At 43.3% G+C, this 19,149-nt stretch overlaps 5 protein-coding genes across 5 annotated transcripts; 4 read left to right on the top strand and 1 right to left on the bottom strand.

Annotated features, from left to right (window-relative positions):
• Window positions 1–1,117: 1,117 nt before the first annotated feature.
• On the top strand, window positions 1,118–2,282 carry EAF01_002511 (uncharacterized protein; the record flags this gene model as incomplete). The annotated part of the gene is made up of 3 exons (XM_038910764.1): window positions 1,118–1,339; window positions 1,391–1,650; window positions 1,703–2,282. The coding sequence occupies 3 exons, from the start codon at window positions 1,118–1,120 to the stop codon at window positions 2,280–2,282; spliced, it is 1,062 nt and encodes a 353-aa protein (XP_038773686.1).
• Window positions 2,283–2,670: 388 nt separating this feature from the next.
• On the top strand, window positions 2,671–5,532 carry EAF01_002512 (uncharacterized protein). Its single transcript, XM_038910765.1, has 3 exons — window positions 2,671–4,080; window positions 4,138–4,958; window positions 5,017–5,532. The coding sequence occupies exons 1-3, from the start codon at window positions 2,846–2,848 to the stop codon at window positions 5,079–5,081; spliced, it is 2,121 nt and encodes a 706-aa protein (XP_038773687.1). The 5' UTR covers window positions 2,671–2,845; the 3' UTR covers window positions 5,082–5,532.
• Window positions 5,533–8,183: 2,651 nt separating this feature from the next.
• On the top strand, window positions 8,184–10,414 carry EAF01_002513 (uncharacterized protein; the record flags this gene model as incomplete). The annotated part of the gene is made up of 2 exons (XM_038910766.1): window positions 8,184–8,772; window positions 9,036–10,414. 2 exons carry the CDS (start codon window positions 8,184–8,186, stop codon window positions 10,412–10,414), a joined length of 1,968 nt encoding a protein of 655 aa, XP_038773688.1.
• Window positions 10,415–12,040: 1,626 nt separating this feature from the next.
• EAF01_002514 (uncharacterized protein) lies at window positions 12,041–16,057 on the top strand. The gene is made up of 3 exons (XM_038910767.1): window positions 12,041–12,760; window positions 12,834–15,506; window positions 15,571–16,057. The coding sequence occupies exons 1-3, from the start codon at window positions 12,440–12,442 to the stop codon at window positions 15,667–15,669; spliced, it is 3,093 nt and encodes a 1,030-aa protein (XP_038773689.1). The 5' UTR covers window positions 12,041–12,439; the 3' UTR covers window positions 15,670–16,057.
• A 604-nt stretch (window positions 16,058–16,661) lies between these two features.
• Window positions 16,662–18,359, bottom strand: EAF01_002515 (uncharacterized protein; the record flags this gene model as incomplete). The annotated part of the gene is made up of 4 exons (XM_038910768.1): window positions 16,662–16,882; window positions 16,931–17,849; window positions 17,944–18,253; window positions 18,316–18,359. 4 exons carry the CDS (start codon window positions 18,357–18,359, stop codon window positions 16,662–16,664), a joined length of 1,494 nt encoding a protein of 497 aa, XP_038773690.1.
• Window positions 18,360–19,149: the final 790 nt, after the last annotated feature.

Below are 19,149 nucleotides of genomic sequence, written 5' to 3' on the forward strand. Positions count from 1 at the left end.
GCCTAGATAGGTATCTGTGAGGAAGTAAGTAACAACGTGGTTTATCAGTGTACAGCCCATATCATTATGCGGCCCACTTCATTTTACATAAAATTCGTCTATATGTAATCATATACTTTCTTATCTACTAATAGAATTCTATGAAAATTTAATATATAAATTCTAATTATATTAATATTATAAAAATCTAATTCTTTTTTAAAAGTTCGAATTATTATAATAGTTATTAATGTTACGGGAGCTGCCTCTAGGGTTATGTGAAAGTATCTAAAGATCTCTCGAAATAGTTTAAACTAGATTTCAAATAGGAATTCAATAAGGTTATAACTAATTACAATTCTTGTAATTATAATAATAAAACTAATAATTGTTCTTAAGCATAAAGCTTTATATTCTAATAAAACTCATTTGTTATATAGACCTTTATTATCTAGAGCCTTTGGGATCTGTATGCTCCTGGAGCCCGTAGCTTCTTAAGGCTCCCTTATATGATACGCGAATGTGTTATGTGATGTCTGTCGTAACAATTAAAGAAATAACTTTTTTTTATAAGAAAAACTATATTAATTTCTACTTTTAAAAAAAAAAACAATAGAATTATTTATATAAAAATTATATTTCTTAAAAACTGAATTTTTATTATTATTTAGGGCTTTTTACTTTTTCTAAAATGATTGTTAATTATTAAAATATGATTATTAAAAAAGACTTGATTTTGATGTATTTTGAAGTAAGCTTCATAGTAATATATGCTGTATACTAATAAACTACATTATTGATATTTATTAATTTTATTTAATTGGCCCAAGGGCCCGTACCGAGCGTAAGAGGACTCGTTCGAGACTCGGAAACGAAACATCGCCGCTTCTCGAGTAGAAATACGAACTGTTAATCATTGTACCGGTAACCACCCAGCATCCCCGCAAATTATAAGGATACATCAGCATTTAAAGATTCAATTACTTCAACATATCGGATTCAGAATTCTCACTAAAGATTAAGAGAATCGCATCTTTCTCCTAACCCAAACTTCGATATCTAGCTCGAATCCGCATCAATCCCTTGTCACACGGTTCTAGGCTCCTTCTGCTGTGCTGCATCCATTCATACATCAAGCATGTCTTCGAGGCATGTCTCGCAGCTCCGGAAATGGATGTTGGCCTCGCCGCCCATCGAATGGGGCATTGATAAACTGCGAGAGTTACTCATTGGCGCATTGCGACAAGGTCCTATTCCTCAACATGTGGCATTTGTGATGGACGGGAACAGGCGGTTCGCGCGAAGCCACAAGATAGAGACAGTTGAGGGGCATAATCTGGGATTTGAGGCTCTAGCAAGAGTTTGTTTTCTGGAAAAGATGTTGTTGTGCTCCCGCTAATACGATTTACAGATATTAGAAGTCTGCTATAAGTCCGGAGTGAAGGTGGTGACCGTTTACGCATTCAGTATAGAGAACTTCAAACGCTCAAAATATGAGGTAGATGCTCTCATGGAGATGGCAAAAGTTAAGCTGGTACAATTGGCGCAACACGGTGATCTTCTAGACAGATACGGAGCCAGCGTGCGAGTTCTTGGTCAGAGAAATTTAGTCAAAGATGATGTACTGGAAGCTATCGATAGAGCTGTGGACATGACAAAGAATAACGGAGAGTAAGTTAACCCATGTTAACGCCGTTGAGTCTAAGTTACTAACACCGTGTAGTTGCGCACTCAACATTTGCTTCCCATACACGTCTCGAGATGAAATAACAACCGCGATCAAAACTACTGTAGAAAACTACTCAAAACAAACACATACACAGCAGCGACCTTTTTCGCAGACTCGAATAACACAAAAGCTCAAGTCAAGAAATGTCGATTCTACCTCAAAGTCAGCCCTCAGAGCAAGCTCTCCTACTCCGTCGAACATATCCGAACCAGACGAATCTGTATCATCCTCCACAACCCTAAATCCTGAGCCGTCGCCAGTAAGCAGTCCCGAAGCTGGAGTATTCCCTGATCCCGAATCAATATCCGTAGACACGCTTGAAGAAAATCTATTCACTGCTGGGGATCCTCCTTTGGATCTCTTGATTCGAACGAGTGGAGTCAATAGATTAAGCGATTTCATGTTATGGCAATGCCATGAGGACACAGAGATAGTTTTCTTGGAATGTTTGTGGCCTGAATTTGATCTGTGGCAGTTTTTACCTGTTTTGGTAGAATGGCAATGGAAACAGAAGCATGTTGAAGAAAAGGCGCAAAGCAAAGGCATCAAGGCATCAAATATCAAAAATTGTTAGATATCCACGGAATTTTGGAGCGGGCAATGGCATTATAGAAGGGATTCGGGAGTTGGGATGATATTTGATACCGATAGTTTCCTGTGGCAGTCAGCATTTTCAATGTTGGCAATAAGAGGATTGTCGAGCACATCCTTTCGAAAGTAATGGGATAGATCTCGAGGTTTTACAGATTAATAAGGATATTCAATTGTCTGCGTCTATTATTTACATCACAATGATATCAAAAATTAAATTCACTTGAGCTCGGCAGTTTAAGCTTGAAAGCCTGCAGGCCACCGTGATTAGCTCAATCTGGGCGGTGAATTAATTCTGCCCACACATTTACCCTAGCAAGACCGGAGTGATCACCCACCCAGATCTTCTTCTACTCTACAAAGTTAGCATACGTCTTAACAATCTTGAATGCTGAGACGACTTGCTCGAATCTAATGTCAGTTTCCAATGGGCCTCAAAAGTTGAAAATTACACTCGGAATCTCTTTGAATCCAATTTGCGCGTGTCGCACAACTTCCTCCTCGATTTCCTCATCTTGGCCATAGAAAATTAGGTCGATACACACGATGAAATCCACAAAAGCACCTCCTTCGGACCCCTCTTCGAGCCGCAGAGCTCAGCCCCTGCGGCAAACACGAAACAATCCACCTAGATCCTCTATCTCTGGCTCTCGACCTTTGGGATCAAGAGGTTCGATTGGCGGCGGTGATGGAGTACCAAATGCGGATCAGACCGTCGAAATATTCCCTGCGATAACCCAGTTTGCAGACGCTATATCTGCGTTGCCAAAGGAACTCGTGCGACACTTTACATTATTGAAAGAAGTTGATGCGAAAGTATTTGGGCCAGAAGAAGAGCTTGCAAGACTCGTCGACATTGCGCTCAACACCCCACCACCGACAACACTCAATTATCCTTCCAACTCAAGATCAGCATCTACAAATGGGCTTCACGGTTTATCCAATATGAATGGTTCGTTAACAAATGGCAACAGCGGCCCCGCGGGCACGCTGACGGAGATGCAAGGGGAATCGTTCGTTCCCGTCAATCCAGCGTATGCTATTTATCATGCTCCTAACATGCCCAGAAGACGGCAATTCCAAGCATGTGCTAGTTATATGCAAAATATGTTAGTTTCTCTTGATGAGAAAAACCATGTCATCTCGACGGCTGGCGAAGCGCTTAATAAACAACTCTCGCGTCTCGATCAATGTTTCCCGCACATCGAGAACGAAGTGAGCGAAGAGGCACGACATGGCAGTACTACACATTGGGCATATCCCGAGAACAGAACATCTAAGGCAAATCCTGTTGGTAATTCTAGAAGGGATGCCCCTCCTGTCAATAATACTAGTGCTGCGGCCCAACAAGTGGCAGAAGAACACGCTGCGAGGAGTGATTCTAGGAAGCAGGCATTGCTTGCAAAGAAAGGAGCCAAAACCCAGCATGCAGACTCAGATTTCGATGATACCCACGAAGGAAGAAAGGCAGATTCAAATAAAAGACCACACGGAAATAGCAAAGCTCGAAAAGCTGCTACTGCTATTGCCGAGGCACCAACAAATGTTGGACTTGGGATAACGAATGGAAATGGTACAAATGGAAATCCTCCGAAAAGGCGAAAGGTTGAGAAAGTTACGACTGCCGGTCCATCAACGGAACGTGTTCTGAATGGCGTCTTTGGTATCAATGGATCTGCGTCAAAGGCCAAGGCAGCGAGTCCCAGGGCAACTCCAGCACCAGATGGAACCAAAAAACCGGCAAGAGCTAGAGCGGCACCGAATGGTCAAGCAAGAAAAAGGTATGTCGCTACCATGAATAGGAGAGCAAAGAATTCCGCTAACCAATGATTAATTAGGAACAATACGACAAATTCTGCGATGTCACCCTCATTAGCATCCTCCCCAATTCTAACTACATTTCCTGATATCAAACCTCCGGGGCGAGCATCCCCTGCTCCTGTAAATGGTGGAAGACCGGCTTCAGCAAGAGCTCGACAGAATTCAGTACAATCAGTTGCAGATACAACACGACAACCTCAATCTTCAGCTTCGAACAAGCTAAACGGAAATACGCCTGGCACGCCTGACCTGGCAGCAGCAGCAAGTGTAACCGGGAAAACTGTCCCAGAGGCAAAGGCAACAATGAAAGAGGCTGGTACAAATGGTAAGGGAGAGCATCTTCTTGAGGATGCTCAACCACAAAATCCGGAAGTCTTGGGTGGCATAGTAGTAGGGAACAGCAGAGAAAGTATGAAACGAGAGGAGACTGTAGAATCAAATGGAGATTCTATGCAGGGAATTCAATCAACAACAATAACAACAAAGAGTGGTAGAGCAAGCAAACCTTCAACGCCGGCAATGCCTTCTTTCGTCGAGCCGCCTCGTTCAAGATCATCGCGCAGCATTCCAGACACCATATCTACAGCCAAAAGAAGTCATAAGAAAGGTGCAGGTGCAGCCGCTCAACTTATCGCCCAACAGAATTTGGAACCCGATGATACGACAAGTAGTGCACAAGGCGACGACGAAGACATTGAAATAGACGCAGATGAGCCTACCTACTGTTACTGCAATGGTGTTAGTTACGGGGAGATGGTAGCCTGTGATAATGGTAGTTGCCAGAAGGAGTGGTTCCATCTCGAATGTGTGGGTCTCAAAATTGCACCTAGGGGCAATGGTACGTTCTTTCTTCCACACTTGATAACGCAGAGGAACCAGTCACTAACATGGTATAGCAAAATGGTACTGTGATGATTGTAAAGAGAAAATGAAGAATAAGCGATTCAACAACGGACGATAAGGAACACCGGCCATATTATAGCAGGACAATGGAGTTTTTAGTACGTTTTTGATACCTGGATGGCTCATTCATTGTAACTTTATGGCGCATACAGGCCCCTTGGAGTATGGATATATGGGAGTTAACCTTGGTCTGGGGGCTATTACATAGAAACGACGTTTGTTTATAATGTATTTGATGGGAAGCACTGCCATAGATGCAATGAAAGCCCACTACTCTCGTTTAATTTGAGCAAATGGAAGCGTGTTGATCGATCCAAGTTGTGAGAATCCAAATATCGAGGTATCAGCGAGGTGATTGAATGTGCAAGCGCCGCCTGACGGACGGCGACTCGATCTCTTTACCGTACCAGGTAGTTTAGCGAAAGCAGTGTTGATTGGTCCACGTGACGAAGAAAACTATTGAAACATGGCTTCGCATGGAAAGTTCGGATCGGAAGTTATCTGGGTGCAGTCGACTTTTTTGGGGTCATTGTGGAGTGCATTAGGGGGTAAAAAGTGGTAAGGATTTCTGTACATGGTAAGAGCTGCCTGCCGCAAGTTGACTTACCCCGTACTTTCCCCCCTGTGCTTGTACCACCCGACTTTAGAGCAAGTTTAGACTTGCTCGTGCGCCAATGGGATCTTCACCGATTATATATTCTACATAGTAAATTCAGGTCTAAACCTCAAAGGTTGGACCCCTTTCTTTCAACATAACGTGGTACGAGTAACGTGGCCAAGAAACTGGGGTGACTTCACCCACAGAACGTCAGAGGACCAATATCTATGGGGTATTGTACTTTGTACTTTGTAACTGCACTACAGCTAGCCGTATGGAGGTTGCTAAGTAATAGAATACGGCGTAACGTAATCAACAATTGTAAGTACCTGCGTAGGTAGTAGATGAACTCATGTTGACATCTAGACCCGGAGTTTTGTTTGTTTATTGATTTTCGAAACCCTAGATCATTTCATGGGATTTGGGGATTGATGCAGTTGATTGCAGTTGATTGCAGTTGATTTGATTTGATTTGATTGATGGTTTGACTAATTGACTGATTGTCGGATTATCCTTATGTAACCGAATTTAGGCGTTTCTAAGCGATCCAAATAATTGGTAGATGTCGAAAAGATTACACTATTCTATTCATGATGGGTAATGTGAATCAATTCTGTCTGCACATCTCACGCCAAATGACATAGGAAATACGTGATGCTGCACTCCTCCTGCCATCTTCCTAGTTTCATACACGATACTCCATACACGATACATCTCGTTTGCTCTCATCGAATACCATCATTCCATTACATTATAAGAACCCTTTCCCAATATATCTTCGAAGTCTTCATGGGAGAATTGAATTCTGAAGACGTAATGGTTGCATCCTTGCCAAGGTTCATCATTTCGACTTCTCCGCTGCCAAACCTCTTTCATGCTTTTGTTTCGTAGAATTGAGAAGCTCTTCTGCTCGGATACCCAGACTATTGGGAAAATAATACATCACATGTCCCATTATTGGCTTTCAATTCGGAACCAACACGAACAAGCCAGCAGATAGTCATACCTTCCTAGGTCTACAACTTACAAGATATGCTGCATGCTCGGTACGCACGTATTCCTGGACAAAGAAATATTCATCTTAGAGTCTCAGATTTGGATCTTCCATGGATTATTATGCCACATCCTATGCAACTTGCGAGTTACTACCGGTAGGTAAGGTATAGACAATGAAATATCCAGCAAGGATTAGCAACACGTTTCTTCTCCTCTCTCGTCTCCATTTCCCGCCGAGAGCTGGCGCGAAGACCCTCATACTCATAAACCTAATAAAGTGGTGATGATATATCAGCCTCTTGTGATTCTTTTTTGTTTGCATTACTCAAACGATTCATGGATTGGGGAATCACCTGAGCATTGAAAGTGGCATTGGGCGGCAACTTAGCTACTAGTAGATTTCCACTTCCCTTGATCTTTTTGTTGATCTACAGGATAGATACGATATTGGTCGGTAGATGTTACACCATTCTATACCACTATCTACCTATCTAGATGTATCTACCTATCTATCATATGGTTTGGATTCTAAACGGCCATTTATGATTAGGAATGATTCATTCAACCTTGTGCCTCAGGCTGTTGCCGTTTGATCGATATCTGATATCTGATATCTGATGTTGTCGACAATTAACACAGGAATCATTACGCGCAATTAAATAATCACCAACCAACACATCGTTTGTTCCACTCTCCTTCCATCTACTCCGTACACTCACTAGACTTTCCTTTTCAAGTCAAATTTTGCCTCCACAATCGTATCCATCCAATCAATCCAAATCATTAAGCTTCCCTACCCAGGTAGATCGATAGCTGCCGTACGGATCATTCCCTCCTTCATTTTCGCCTTACCAAAGCATAAATTTCCAACCACCAACCATCCATCGACCTGTGTAATCTACTCTCGCTACTCTCCCTTGATAAAAGGCTTTAACGCAGCTAATAAGCACGCACCGACCTAAGCATCTGAGCATCTAAATAAGCATCTAAGCACCTGCACATATGCAACACACCACCCGTACACCACCCGTACACCAACCCAACACCATATAAAACACAACTCTAAAAAATCAAGGCAACATGGAATTTTTTTATATTCCTTAATATTACCATCCATTTTCTCGTCATTGATTGAACAATCCCTTTCATCTACCTACCTACCAACCTACCAACCTCCCAATCTCTCTTGGCATACCAAAAATCTTTGAACGTGTGTCATAAAGAACCCCTCGATTTTCCCCCGCATATCATTAATAAAATTGTGCTTGGGAATTCTCTTACGAAATAGACAATTCGTGACTAAGAGATTTTCTTCATCTCAGTTTTTTTTCTTCCTTTGATCAACTTCTGTACAGTGCGAGTGCAACCACATTTTATTAATATTTATTAAGAAAAAGAAATAGAAGAAGAAAAGAATCACAGGACTTGCTTGCTTGTCTATTATTCACCGTCTATTTGTCTCCCTCGTTGAATTAATCCCAACCACCTGGATTCAAAATTACATATTCTTGTAAAGGATTCCCCCCCCTCACCTCCAGGTCGCGTGCAGCATAAAATCTATCCAATATGGCTGTGGCAAATTCAAACGTACCACTGCCAACCAGGCCGATGAAATCAGCTCCTACTTTGATGACTCGCAAGCATTCAATAACACCTCCAACATCTGATCGTGGAGACAGGACCAGCTTTTCAAGTGTCAAAGAAAATACTTCGGGAGTTCCTCAATCTTTCACGGATTCCAAGGTTAGCTCTTACTTGAAATACGAAGTCGACAGTAACGAGAACGAGAACGGGAACGAAAACGAAATCGCCATTGACGATACAAGCAGCGGCGGTTCTAGAACTCCCCCAGAAGCCGTTGAGCCCGAAATGCAAACGTTGTGGTCTACAAACCCTCACAGCACTCTCCATGGACTCGTTTGCCCTTGCGATGGCTTCCGAGGCTGGAAGCAAATTGCAGTACGTGGTAAGATTGCAAGTAAGAGCTACAGTGATTTACGGAACATGAAAATGGGTTGGGGATGGGACAGCGACTATGAGCCAAAGTCCAATCCTGAGCCGGAATTGAAGCCAGAGGCACAGCTGGTTGTGGAAGAAGTCGGAGTCGCTGTTTCTGGAAAGTCTCCAATAGAGATGCTACCTGCGGAACTACTTGGTAAGCTACTTCCCTTTGTGATAAATTCCACCAACCGCATTACTGGACTTCAATTTACAATACGAACGCGCCTGCTCGCCCAAATCGACTTCAAGGAATCGGCCCTCAGGGTACGGGTGATGATGTAGTCACATGACTCTAGTTCCTCGGGGACATCTGGGAACAGCTTTATCTACAACTCCATAATAGTCCTGTGGATTACCAGGAGCTTGAGGTTCAACGTATGCCTATGATGACTTTGGGTATAGTGCTAACTTCAACAGGCGCTATCATTGATCAGCTTGTTACCGATATTCCTCCAGGCGGAATCACACCACGCAATGTTGACTTGATGTCTCTACTCCTTACATCGCACGCGATGCATTCAGCGACTCTAGCTTCTTTGTATACGAAGATTACCATCCCACACTCTCGAGTCTTCCGCAAATTTCTGGCTCACATCAGAGATTACCCGGCTCTAGGCACGATTGTTCGACGATTGGACTTCTCTCACTTCAACCCAACAGGCATTGGTCTCACTGCTAGACAACGCGCCGAGACATTGAATTTGATTCCTGCAACACTTCTCGAATGTCTGTCCCTAACTCCAAATTTACGGGAATTTTTGAGCCAAGAGCATATCGATGACGACATGGATGCAAAGGTCATTCAAAAACTCCTGTGCGAGTTGCCGAACATTCAAGCATTGGATTTCTGTGCTTGCTCATCAGCTTCTTTCCGTGACTCCTTTACCACGGTTATCAACACTTGTGAAATTCCTGGAATCCTGCCCATTACCAGATTGAGTTTCCACGAATGCACAAATTTGCCATCCTCAGTCTTCGAGACACTCATTCCACGACTTCCGCAGTTGACTCATCTTGATGTCGCACATACTCGCATTACAGACGACATTCTCTTCTCTATTCCCAAGACAGCGAAGCTTACACATTTGAATATCAGCAAGTGTTCTTACCTCTCAGGAGATCGGGTAGTCGAATTCCTCAGCACACACCCAGCTGTTCAATCGCTAGTCTACCTTAACCTTGGTTCGGATATCAAATCCCACGAAATGTTCAAACGTTCTGAGGTTACAGCTTTACTCCCAATCCTACCCAACACTCTTCGATCTTTGAGTCTCAAGGGCAGCGAGATGCATGAATCGCACATTCCACTCTTCCTGCCACTTACAAAACATCTCGAGGAGCTTGGTTTGGGTCATGGCTTGGTATTATCTGATATTCGCCGATTATTTGTACCAGACCAAGATGCCAGTATTGAGGAGCAAATTTCCTGGGTTCCACATACGCTACATTACATTGATGTTTCGGATCTTTCAAAGCCTCAACTTGATCTAGGCACTTTATTCGGTTCCAGTTGCCCAATACTCAGAAACGATACTCTACCACTTGAAGTCCTCGAGATTGGTCTAGAATGTTTCAACGTCATGAATACTAGTTCTCTGGTGAAGCGCGCGGGTTGGTGCTTAAAAGAAGCAGGTCGAAGATACTGGTTGGTTCGCGACGACAAGACTGGGGATGGTGAAAAGGACTGTGGAGGAAGACAGTGGAAGTGGGGAGCTAATTACTGGGGAATGAGAAAAGTGCCAGTTGCTAGAGCAGAGGTGGGTGGCATGTATGGACATTATATGTTCAAGAGATAGAAGTCGTGAAGGTAGAATGGCTTCTTGTTGGATCTTATCTTGTTGGTCTCATGGTTTCATGCGATTTTTATGGGGCGGTTCAGGATACCATACTTTTTTGGAGCGAGCTTCTTCCGGCGACATTTTTTGGGAGTTATTTCAAGGGGAGTATTTGTTTTGGTGATGGGCTAGTGGTTGAGTGATGGTTGGGGGTTCATTCTACTCTACTCTTTATTCTGGTTTGGCCTCGGATGGTTCGCGTTTCGGACTACGTGCGTTTTAGGAGTATTGCGGAACAGGAGGGATTGGATATACCTACACCGTACGACAGCAGAAAAGGGCCAAAAGTAGCATAGCGTGGGATAGCATAGCGTTATTTTCGGGAGCAAAAAAATCATAAATATAATTACCATGATATTGTGGGGGTGTCTTGGGGTGATGAAAATTTGTTAGGTAACTGAAATGTATCTTGTATTTTTGTGTGATGATGTGTGACTTAACCCCGTTTTGGAGTCTAGTAGACGTGTAGACAAGTCTTGTAGGGAGCTCATCAGACCCTTTACGACAACTATGCATGCAATGTAGATACTAGCTATAATGGAAATGGTAAAAACGCTCAAAACTGAGACAAATAAAAATTGATGGTCTTGAGATATCAGACCAGACACAAGCAGGTACTAACAACAAGGGGCATGAATACTAACTACTAGGTTGAATTTTTTCATTTTTTTCATTTGGCTAGCCAGGCCTTTGGCCCTCCCTCGACAAGTGGCTAAATTCAGAGTACTTACTTGCACAAGAATACTTGGATAATCGATCGTATCTAATCTTGCTTCGGATGTGATGAAGATGTGAGTATGAAATAGAAGGAGATGATCGGATGGAAATTATAAGATCCTTCGCGACTCCTTCCCCCTTTTTAAGGATGAGGATCTAGACATGTCGATTGGGTGATACAGTAATACTGCCTCCATACTATATGGAGTAGACACTTGTCTGTAATACGGAAAACGTTTATGAAAATCTTCAATCTGAGTTTGAATCAACTTGTTGAAATGTGCCATAGAAGTCAAGTCAAGTCCAGTTGCTAGATCTGATTTACTATCCAGACCCCTAGATCGCGTATCTACCTAGTAGGTACGCCACAACATTTAGTTGGTAGCTGGAGCTGGAGACCTTTTATGGCCGCTTCGCCACGATCTGGAATTGCCTATTTTTGTACTTGGTAGGATACTAGATACCTCACATAATCCGTGCCTACCTACCTACCTATCAATGGTTGCTATTAGATAAGGTCGGTCGGGTCAGTTGGTACAGCATGGCCTGATAATTGTAGATGTGAGATGTGAGGGATGAGATCTGACTTCTGTACTCCATAATCGAGTTGAGTACCAGAACCAACAAATTTCTCACAATTCTTCAACATTCTGCATGTGAGATTTTTTGAAGGACTTTTGCAACATCACTTTCTCATTGCCTCAAGTAAGGATCTTCATCTCCAATTGACAAACAAGGGTCCCTCGCAAGGAAGAAGGATTATCTAAATAACATTAAGCTTTACAGAGCATAGTGTCCGGATACTTGGCTGATCACTGAACGCATTAGGGCAGTGACAGGGTGAATAAGACATTTTGAGTTTAGCCAGGAACCGAAAAGGGGACGTTGGATTCGTGGTTCCTACCCTGTCTTGACACTTTCCTTTGCTCTTCCGTTGTTGTTTTTTGAGGTATGCAACGAGCTACGAATTTATTTGAAGAGACGATTAGTTTTTGAGTTTTTTCCTTTATACCCTTTGGATTATAGCTTTTGGAGGAGAGATAACTGCTTTTGGGGTGTCTGTCGCATTTTGCAGGGTTTGGTTGTGAAGAAGTACGAGAGGAATTGGGAATTTGAGGGGTGACCATGCGATAAAGGAGTTTGGACGATACAGCTCGATATACCTTTTCAGAGGACTTCGCAGACGGACTTCGCGACAACGAAGATTTTGGGGAGATATTGGGAAGGAGAATTTGATTGTTAGAGGGTCGGAAGATAAGAGAGGGGAGGATGCCTAGTAGAGGGGAGAGAGAACCGCGGAAGCATAGGAGTAGGTCGAGTCAGAATTTGGGTTATGGAGGGTATGATGGACAACAGGGAGATGGTTATGAAGGTGGATATGGAAATGAGTATGGGCAGGAGAGGAAGAGAGAGAAGGATAGGAAGGAGAATAGAGGATCGAGGGGTTATGATGATGGGCTCGTGAAGGAGAAGAACGCTGCCGCTGGAAGAAGATATGATGTCCAGGCCCCTGATGCTTCGATTGTTTTGGAAGGCTACAGAGCGGACATTTTGAATGGGTTTGAGGAGCCACAGACGCGGTACAATCCGGTGAGTTGCATATTGCTCCTGTGCGAAAGACTTTGGAGGGTAAATCAGAGACTAATATTTTGTCATGACATAGGCAAATACGGCGCATCCGCAAAGTTCTATGTTACTCAATATCAACGATCCTATACAAGTACATTTGTTAGTGGAAACAGCGTTATGGGATGCGAAGGAGTATGAAATTCTGTCTCCAGAAGAAGTCGACGATCTGAAGAAACAATGCCAGTCCCTGAACCAACGAATCCAGACTGCGCGACAAAATCTGGTGGTCCACTCGAAATATCGCGATGCGGCTCGTTCTATGACAAAATTATATCCGGATAAGAAGAAGAGTGTGGATTTGAATGATCCCAATAAACAGAAACGCGGTATATTTGGAAATAGGAATAGAAGCAATAGCGATCAGGTTCGGGAAGCTGATATAGAGCGCGCGGCCAGTGAAAAGAAGTGTGAAGACTTGGCGGCCGAGTTATGGTCTCTGGAAAAGAGATTGATTGAGCCGGAGCATCGATTACTGAAGCACACAGCGGGTATTCTTCAGATGACGCATAAGGGTCCGAAAAGAGATACAGGGGGAGATGATTCTCGTCAAGGTGGCATACCCCCTGGAAGTCCGGAAAGTATGTATACATATCATAATGCTAGGAACAGTCTTGAAGTGATCGAGGATGAATTTGATGAAAGGAGCTTGTACCGACAATTGGATCCTTTGGATATATCTTTCGGTGCTTTTGGCATGAATCAGGCATTGGAAACGCCGTCTACAGAAAGGTCAAAAGAACATATGCAACTCATTACAACTACTGAACAGAAATTGGAGGATCTTAATTCTGCTTTGAGAGAAGTAATTATTAAGGCCAATCCTGACCATGATGCAAGCCATAATCCAGTACCACTTGCAAGAACCAACGCTCAGGGAAAGCCAACTCAGCCTGGAGAAACTTTACAAAGTCATCTTGATTATTTGGAGAAGGGTATCGCTACTCTTGATTTAGAGTATACCGCTTCCAAGCGACAAGCAGATGAATTAAATGCTTCTATGGAAGATACTTTGGAAGAGTTGAATCGCGAGGTCAGGGGTCTCCTTTCTCCTACACACCCAGAATTACAAGAGCCGCCAGCAATCACCGGGCAACAAACTGGCTTGAGGGAGCAATTGTACTATTTCCAGGATATTATTGCTTCGGTAGAAGAGGAGCTTACGAAGGCTGCTGAAATAGTTGCTAATCCTCCAGTCAACAAAAGTAAATCTGGAGATAGTGATCAAATGGAAGCCGTGCTCATGGGTCTGTGGGATATCATACAATCCGGAGAAGAGGAAATTCGAAAACAGAAGCAGGAGCGGAGACAAATCCGTGCGGCGAATGGTCGTGTTCCTCGGGATGATTCTGATACTGGTTCTGAGATGGGTGATCCAAATGAACCATTTACACTTCAATCATTCTCTGCCAAGGTACAGTGGCTGTATTCTTCGGCTACCAAGTTGAAGGAGCATAAGAAGGTTCTTCAGAGACAAATCAAACAACAGCGAGAACTGAATAACAAGTCCGATGCTCAGAAGGATGCCGAGCTTGTGAGCAAGCAAGAAGAGCTTGACAAGACTATAGGTCTTCTCGAGAGGACTGAACGCAATGCTGCCGATCTCCAAGAACAACTCAGTAGCGTCATGACTGAATTGATGAAAGCTAGACAAGCAGATAAGATGGATACCGAGGCGCAAGCTAAGGATTCCGCTGCCCTTCGAGAACTACAAGAACAGCTTGCCGAAGCCCGTCGTCTACATGAAGAAGAGCTCACCAATTCACATCGTGAAGCTTCCGAGCGAATTGGTAGTCTTACTGATGCGCATCGTGATTCACAAGAACAACTTGCAATCGCGGCTCGTGATTCGCAGGAACGAATCGCTGGCCTGGCAACTACTAATCGAAATCTTGAGGACCAGCTCGCTTCTGCCAACAAAAAGATTGATGAATTGGAAAGTGAACTCCAGGAACTCAAAGATGATAATGGTATCAATAGTGCCGATGTGACAAGCAAGTTAAGTGGTCATGAGGCTAGAATTGCGGAGTTGTCGACTGCTGTAGCTGCAGCGGCTACGACTAGAGTTGCTCATGAGAATTCCCTTAGAGAGAAGGATAGGTTATTGGCAGAGAAAGAAAAGGAGGTGGAAGATATCAGTATGAAGGTTGCAGAATTGCAAACGGAAGTTGTTATTGCGAGAGCAGAACTCGATGGTGCATACGGTTCACGAGCTCAGCGTGCTGCAGAAGTTGCCTCGAATCCAGCCATTCAGAGGGAAATTGATGCTATGACAAACAAGAATAAGGCGTTACAAGAACAGATGGATGCACTTCATAATAAAAACTTCATGCTTCAAGGCGAGATTGCGGAACTCCAAGCAGCCAGATCTCCTGGACCAACAGCCAATGGCGCGGAAGCGGAGGCGAAGCTTAAGGAACTTAAAAAGGAGCTTGAAGAGACAATAGAAGAGTATGAAATTATGACCAAAGCGTCGATTGAATGGGAAAAGGAGAGAGAGAAGTTGGAAGCAGATATTGATAAATTGAGGGATGAGAAGGAAAATCTTGAGAGTCAATTGAGTGATGAGAAGGTTAGGAATTTGGGGATGAGGAGCCCTGGGGATGGAAGCGTGACGCCGACTATGAATAATACGAGCACGACGGTGCTGAAGAATGAGTTTAAGAAGATGATGAGGGACTCGAGGGCGGAGGGGCTGAGGGCTTTGAGGGTAAGTTTTTTTTTGGCTTTCAATTGTTGTGTTTGAAGGGATTGTGCTAATGAATTCATAATAGGCTGAACAAACGGAGAGGAGAAGAATTGAAGAAGAATTGAGAGCAATTAAAAAGGCGCAGGGTCCGGGTAGATCGCGCTTGAGTCAGACTGTTTCTTGATTATCGCTAGAGGTTTTGGAATTTGATGATTATACCTTGGGCTCTTGATGCATGGGAGATTGAGCGAGGAAAAGAATAATGGATTCAGCATGTTAGAGTGTAGCGAGCGGAAATGGATGCATTGGTTTAGGTATACGGGTTTGAAAACTAATATTGATGATGACATTTTGGAGGATGTCTCAAGCGCAGTCATTGTATTGTTAAAGCGGATGCGCATGGGAAAAGGAAGAGGATGGGTCGGTGGAATTTTTTGATAGCGTTACTGTTAGCTGGTTATGCTGTGAGCGGAATAGTGCACTGGGTTGTTTGGTTGCATTGGTTGGAGTAGTGGGTTGAGGTAGTAGGTATTACACTAGGATTAGATTACTCCTTTTTTTTTATAGATGAAAAAATAGATATGGATAGCAGTTTGAGGACTCAAAATCCATACGTCGTTATTTGAGTGGTTTGATATACAGTAAACTAGGTCGTTTCTCAACTTGTTTGCTGCGTGGTGATGGATAGCTATAGGGTATGAGGGTATATGAAAATAACCGGAGATAGGGGAATACGTGTGCTGGGATTCTCTGAACATCTTGTTCAGAATAAGTAGAAGCGAGATGATCCCCCTTTTTTGATAGGGGTTGGGATGATTGCACATATCTATACATGAGGGTTTGGAATGGATGTACATACCTACCTACTTATGTAATTCTTGGGGGGCTACTTTTAGATTTCATTTAATTACTCGATGGAATCTAGAGTTTGTGATTCATGTTTCTAGAGTATGTGAAGCTATTGGAATTTTGCTCTATCTAGCTTCTATCTATCTAGCTCTTCGCAAATGAATCATCGTGATCTTTCAACGATTAGGTACTTGGTGGATAAGATGAGACAAGTGTTTAGTTTAGTACCTAGGTAGGGTAAGTAGGTATCCATCTATCACTCGTAAAATTCCCTCCTCCCTCTTTTCTTCTTTCACATATCTTACCAAGATACCACACCATATTCACCTACTCAACCGTAATTTTTATCACTTCCGCCTCGAGCGTCTCAGCATCTAGTAATACAATCTCGCCCGTCTCCTCGAAACTCGGTATCGATATTAATCTGACGGTTTGGCCATCTGGTCCCTCGATGCTGGCTGTATCGAAAGAGGGTTGGTTGCCGGCGAAAAAGATGTGCGGACATGTGTTGATGATGAAGGGGTCTGCGTCTTGGAATGGGTAGGACCCTGGGGATATTAGTGCAAAGCGAAAGAAAGAATGTAGGGTATACACACAAAGAGTATCTGGCGCAGTGGGAGCACAACACCTCCATCTACACATCGCCTCCATCATGCTCAGACGATCTTCACCTTCTACGTATTTGAAAACATCATCGACATTTTGACCACCCGTGCCCAAAACTCTCCATCCTTCTATCTCTCCCTCCCATGGATTCGTCACCGTGTCAAACCATCCCGCTTCTCTCTCTTCTCCAATCACACTCGGCGCACTTCCACAATACGCTCTAGCCTGGGGGAACATAGCCGGATGAATAGGTTGTTGTGGCAAACTAGCATTGGCCGGATCGCTAGGTCCAGGTAATAAAGTAATGGGTAGACTTGGCAATAGCTCCGCTAGGAAATTATCAAAATGGGCGGTGGGGGCGGGATTGTAGGCGCTGGCATCATAGCCGTATTTCTTCTGTGCTTTGCGTGTATTACCCACGGTATCATGTGCTATGCTATCGAGATCCGAGGCAATACTATTGCCAGCTATTATTAGACGACTTATTTTAGAGACATCAGCTTGGGAGGAGGAGTCTAGACTTTCGCCTAGGAGATATTCGGTCAGGAGGGCCTTTTCGAGCGAATTTTCGGCGCTGGTTCCAGAGAATGAGAGGCCGGAGACGAGGGCAATTCTTTTGCGCCCTGCTTTTTCTGTGTCCATATCTGTATCTTCTTCTTCTTTCCCCCCTGACATCTCCCATCTTGGTTCCTGCGGTGGTAAATCTGGTACCTTTATATCCACTACTTCGAAATCTCCATTTGCGTTCTCTGTCCCCATTACTGCTACTATACAACCTGTCACCAACAGTTCTTTATTTAGCTGTCCTCCAATTAATCGCAATCGTCCGGATTCATCCTCGAGCATTATTTCGTCTTCGCCATCACTAGAGAGATATTTCCTCCGAGGTGGGGGCGCTGATATCCAATGCTACTCATTGAAAACAATTAGTATCCCAGTATCATGATTTCATATTCTCACCGAGAAAACTCCAATTGCTCAAATAAGAAAAGGGATTCCCTACATCTTTACTTATATCCTCCAAAATGTTCGGCTTCAACGGCATATTCATATAAATCGTACCTGCCACCCAACATAATTCTCCCTGTCTCACATCCAACACTCTCTCTACTTTCCGCACTTCCTCTCCAGAAATTTGAAATCCATCCCAAGCCGCGCTCGCAATTTCTTCAACTGGTTTCTTTAGAGAAGTTAATCTCAAAAAGTACATATCGCCATATTGCTGTTGATATTGTTTTGCTTTGGAGAGTGCAAATGTAGACAGGGGTTTGTAGGACGAGGATACTCGAGACGGTGGTGAGGAGGGAGAAGTGCTGTATTGAAGACCATTAGTTTCGAACTATAAATCTATTAATTTGGTTGAACAATCACTTACGTGGGACCATGCAGTAAACTGCCATCTTCAACAGGTACCGCCATGATGTTGTTGTCGTTGTTGCTACTTATCGAACTTTTGTTTAACTGCGAAGTTGGGAAACACGCAGAGACGCGATCCGCGAATTCTCGTGTAAATTACATTCACGTGATCACAGTATATTGACTTGTAAATTTCCTTTCCATTGCGGACAGACAGACAGATTACATTATTGAAGGGACTTCTTTTCATGTTACATTTCGGAGGTAGTGATTATGCGCAACACTAGGTAACTTTGAGATGCATTCCTATACTTTAAAGCATAGCTATTCAAATATGTGATTAGACTATCTTGAACAAGTTCAACTAGAGCTCGGTTGCGGGATTTGATGATTTGATGATCGAGATGATACACTACGGTGATGTACTATCCCATGGTGCAGCAACTACCAGGTATGCTTTTTTGATTAGGCTTCATCAACGATGACTTGTGAAGTCTTAAGATAATTAAGTCAATCATCTTAGAAAGAAAGCTTGGTCTTACAACATGAGGAAACAATGCTAGGCATCTTCTTGATACACTTTTCAAGTATATCTCAAAAGGCATGAAATAGAGTAGTAGTTTGCTTCCATCGTGAATGTTCATTGCACTCGAGATGGACTGAAAATGGGCTCAATCAGAGTTCCTATTTCGAGACTGAATGGTTCCCAATCAATTAATTGACGATATGATTGGCAATGGGGTTGGCAATGGTTAACTCCCCGATTGATTCTGCAGAATATCACGCTCTTATGACATTCTGGTTGTACGAACTATGCCAACCGAGCCTCATTGATCATTACCACAATGCGAAA

Source organism: Botrytis porri (genome assembly GCF_014898465.1).
Source record: "Botrytis porri strain MUCL 3234 chromosome Unknown BPOR_003, whole genome shotgun sequence".
In the NCBI taxonomy this organism is placed as follows: Eukaryota; Fungi; Ascomycota; class Leotiomycetes; order Helotiales; family Sclerotiniaceae; genus Botrytis; species Botrytis porri.

Excerpts from the sequence above, each read along its gene's own strand:
- EAF01_002512 (XM_038910765.1), top strand. The coding sequence starts at position 2,846 with ATGAAATCCACAAAAGCACCTCCTTCGGACCCCTCTTCGAGCCGCAGA. Across the intron at positions 4,081-4,137 it reads AATGGTCAAGCAAGAAAAAG|GAACAATACGACAAATTCTG; the intron begins GTATGTCGCTAC and ends ATGATTAATTAG. Across the intron at positions 4,959-5,016 it reads AATTGCACCTAGGGGCAATG|CAAAATGGTACTGTGATGAT; the intron begins GTACGTTCTTTC and ends AACATGGTATAG.
- EAF01_002514 (XM_038910767.1), top strand. The coding sequence starts at position 12,440 with ATGCCTAGTAGAGGGGAGAGAGAACCGCGGAAGCATAGGAGTAGGTCG. Across the intron at positions 12,761-12,833 it reads CACAGACGCGGTACAATCCG|GCAAATACGGCGCATCCGCA; the intron begins GTGAGTTGCATA and ends GTCATGACATAG. Across the intron at positions 15,507-15,570 it reads AGGGGCTGAGGGCTTTGAGG|GCTGAACAAACGGAGAGGAG; the intron begins GTAAGTTTTTTT and ends AATTCATAATAG.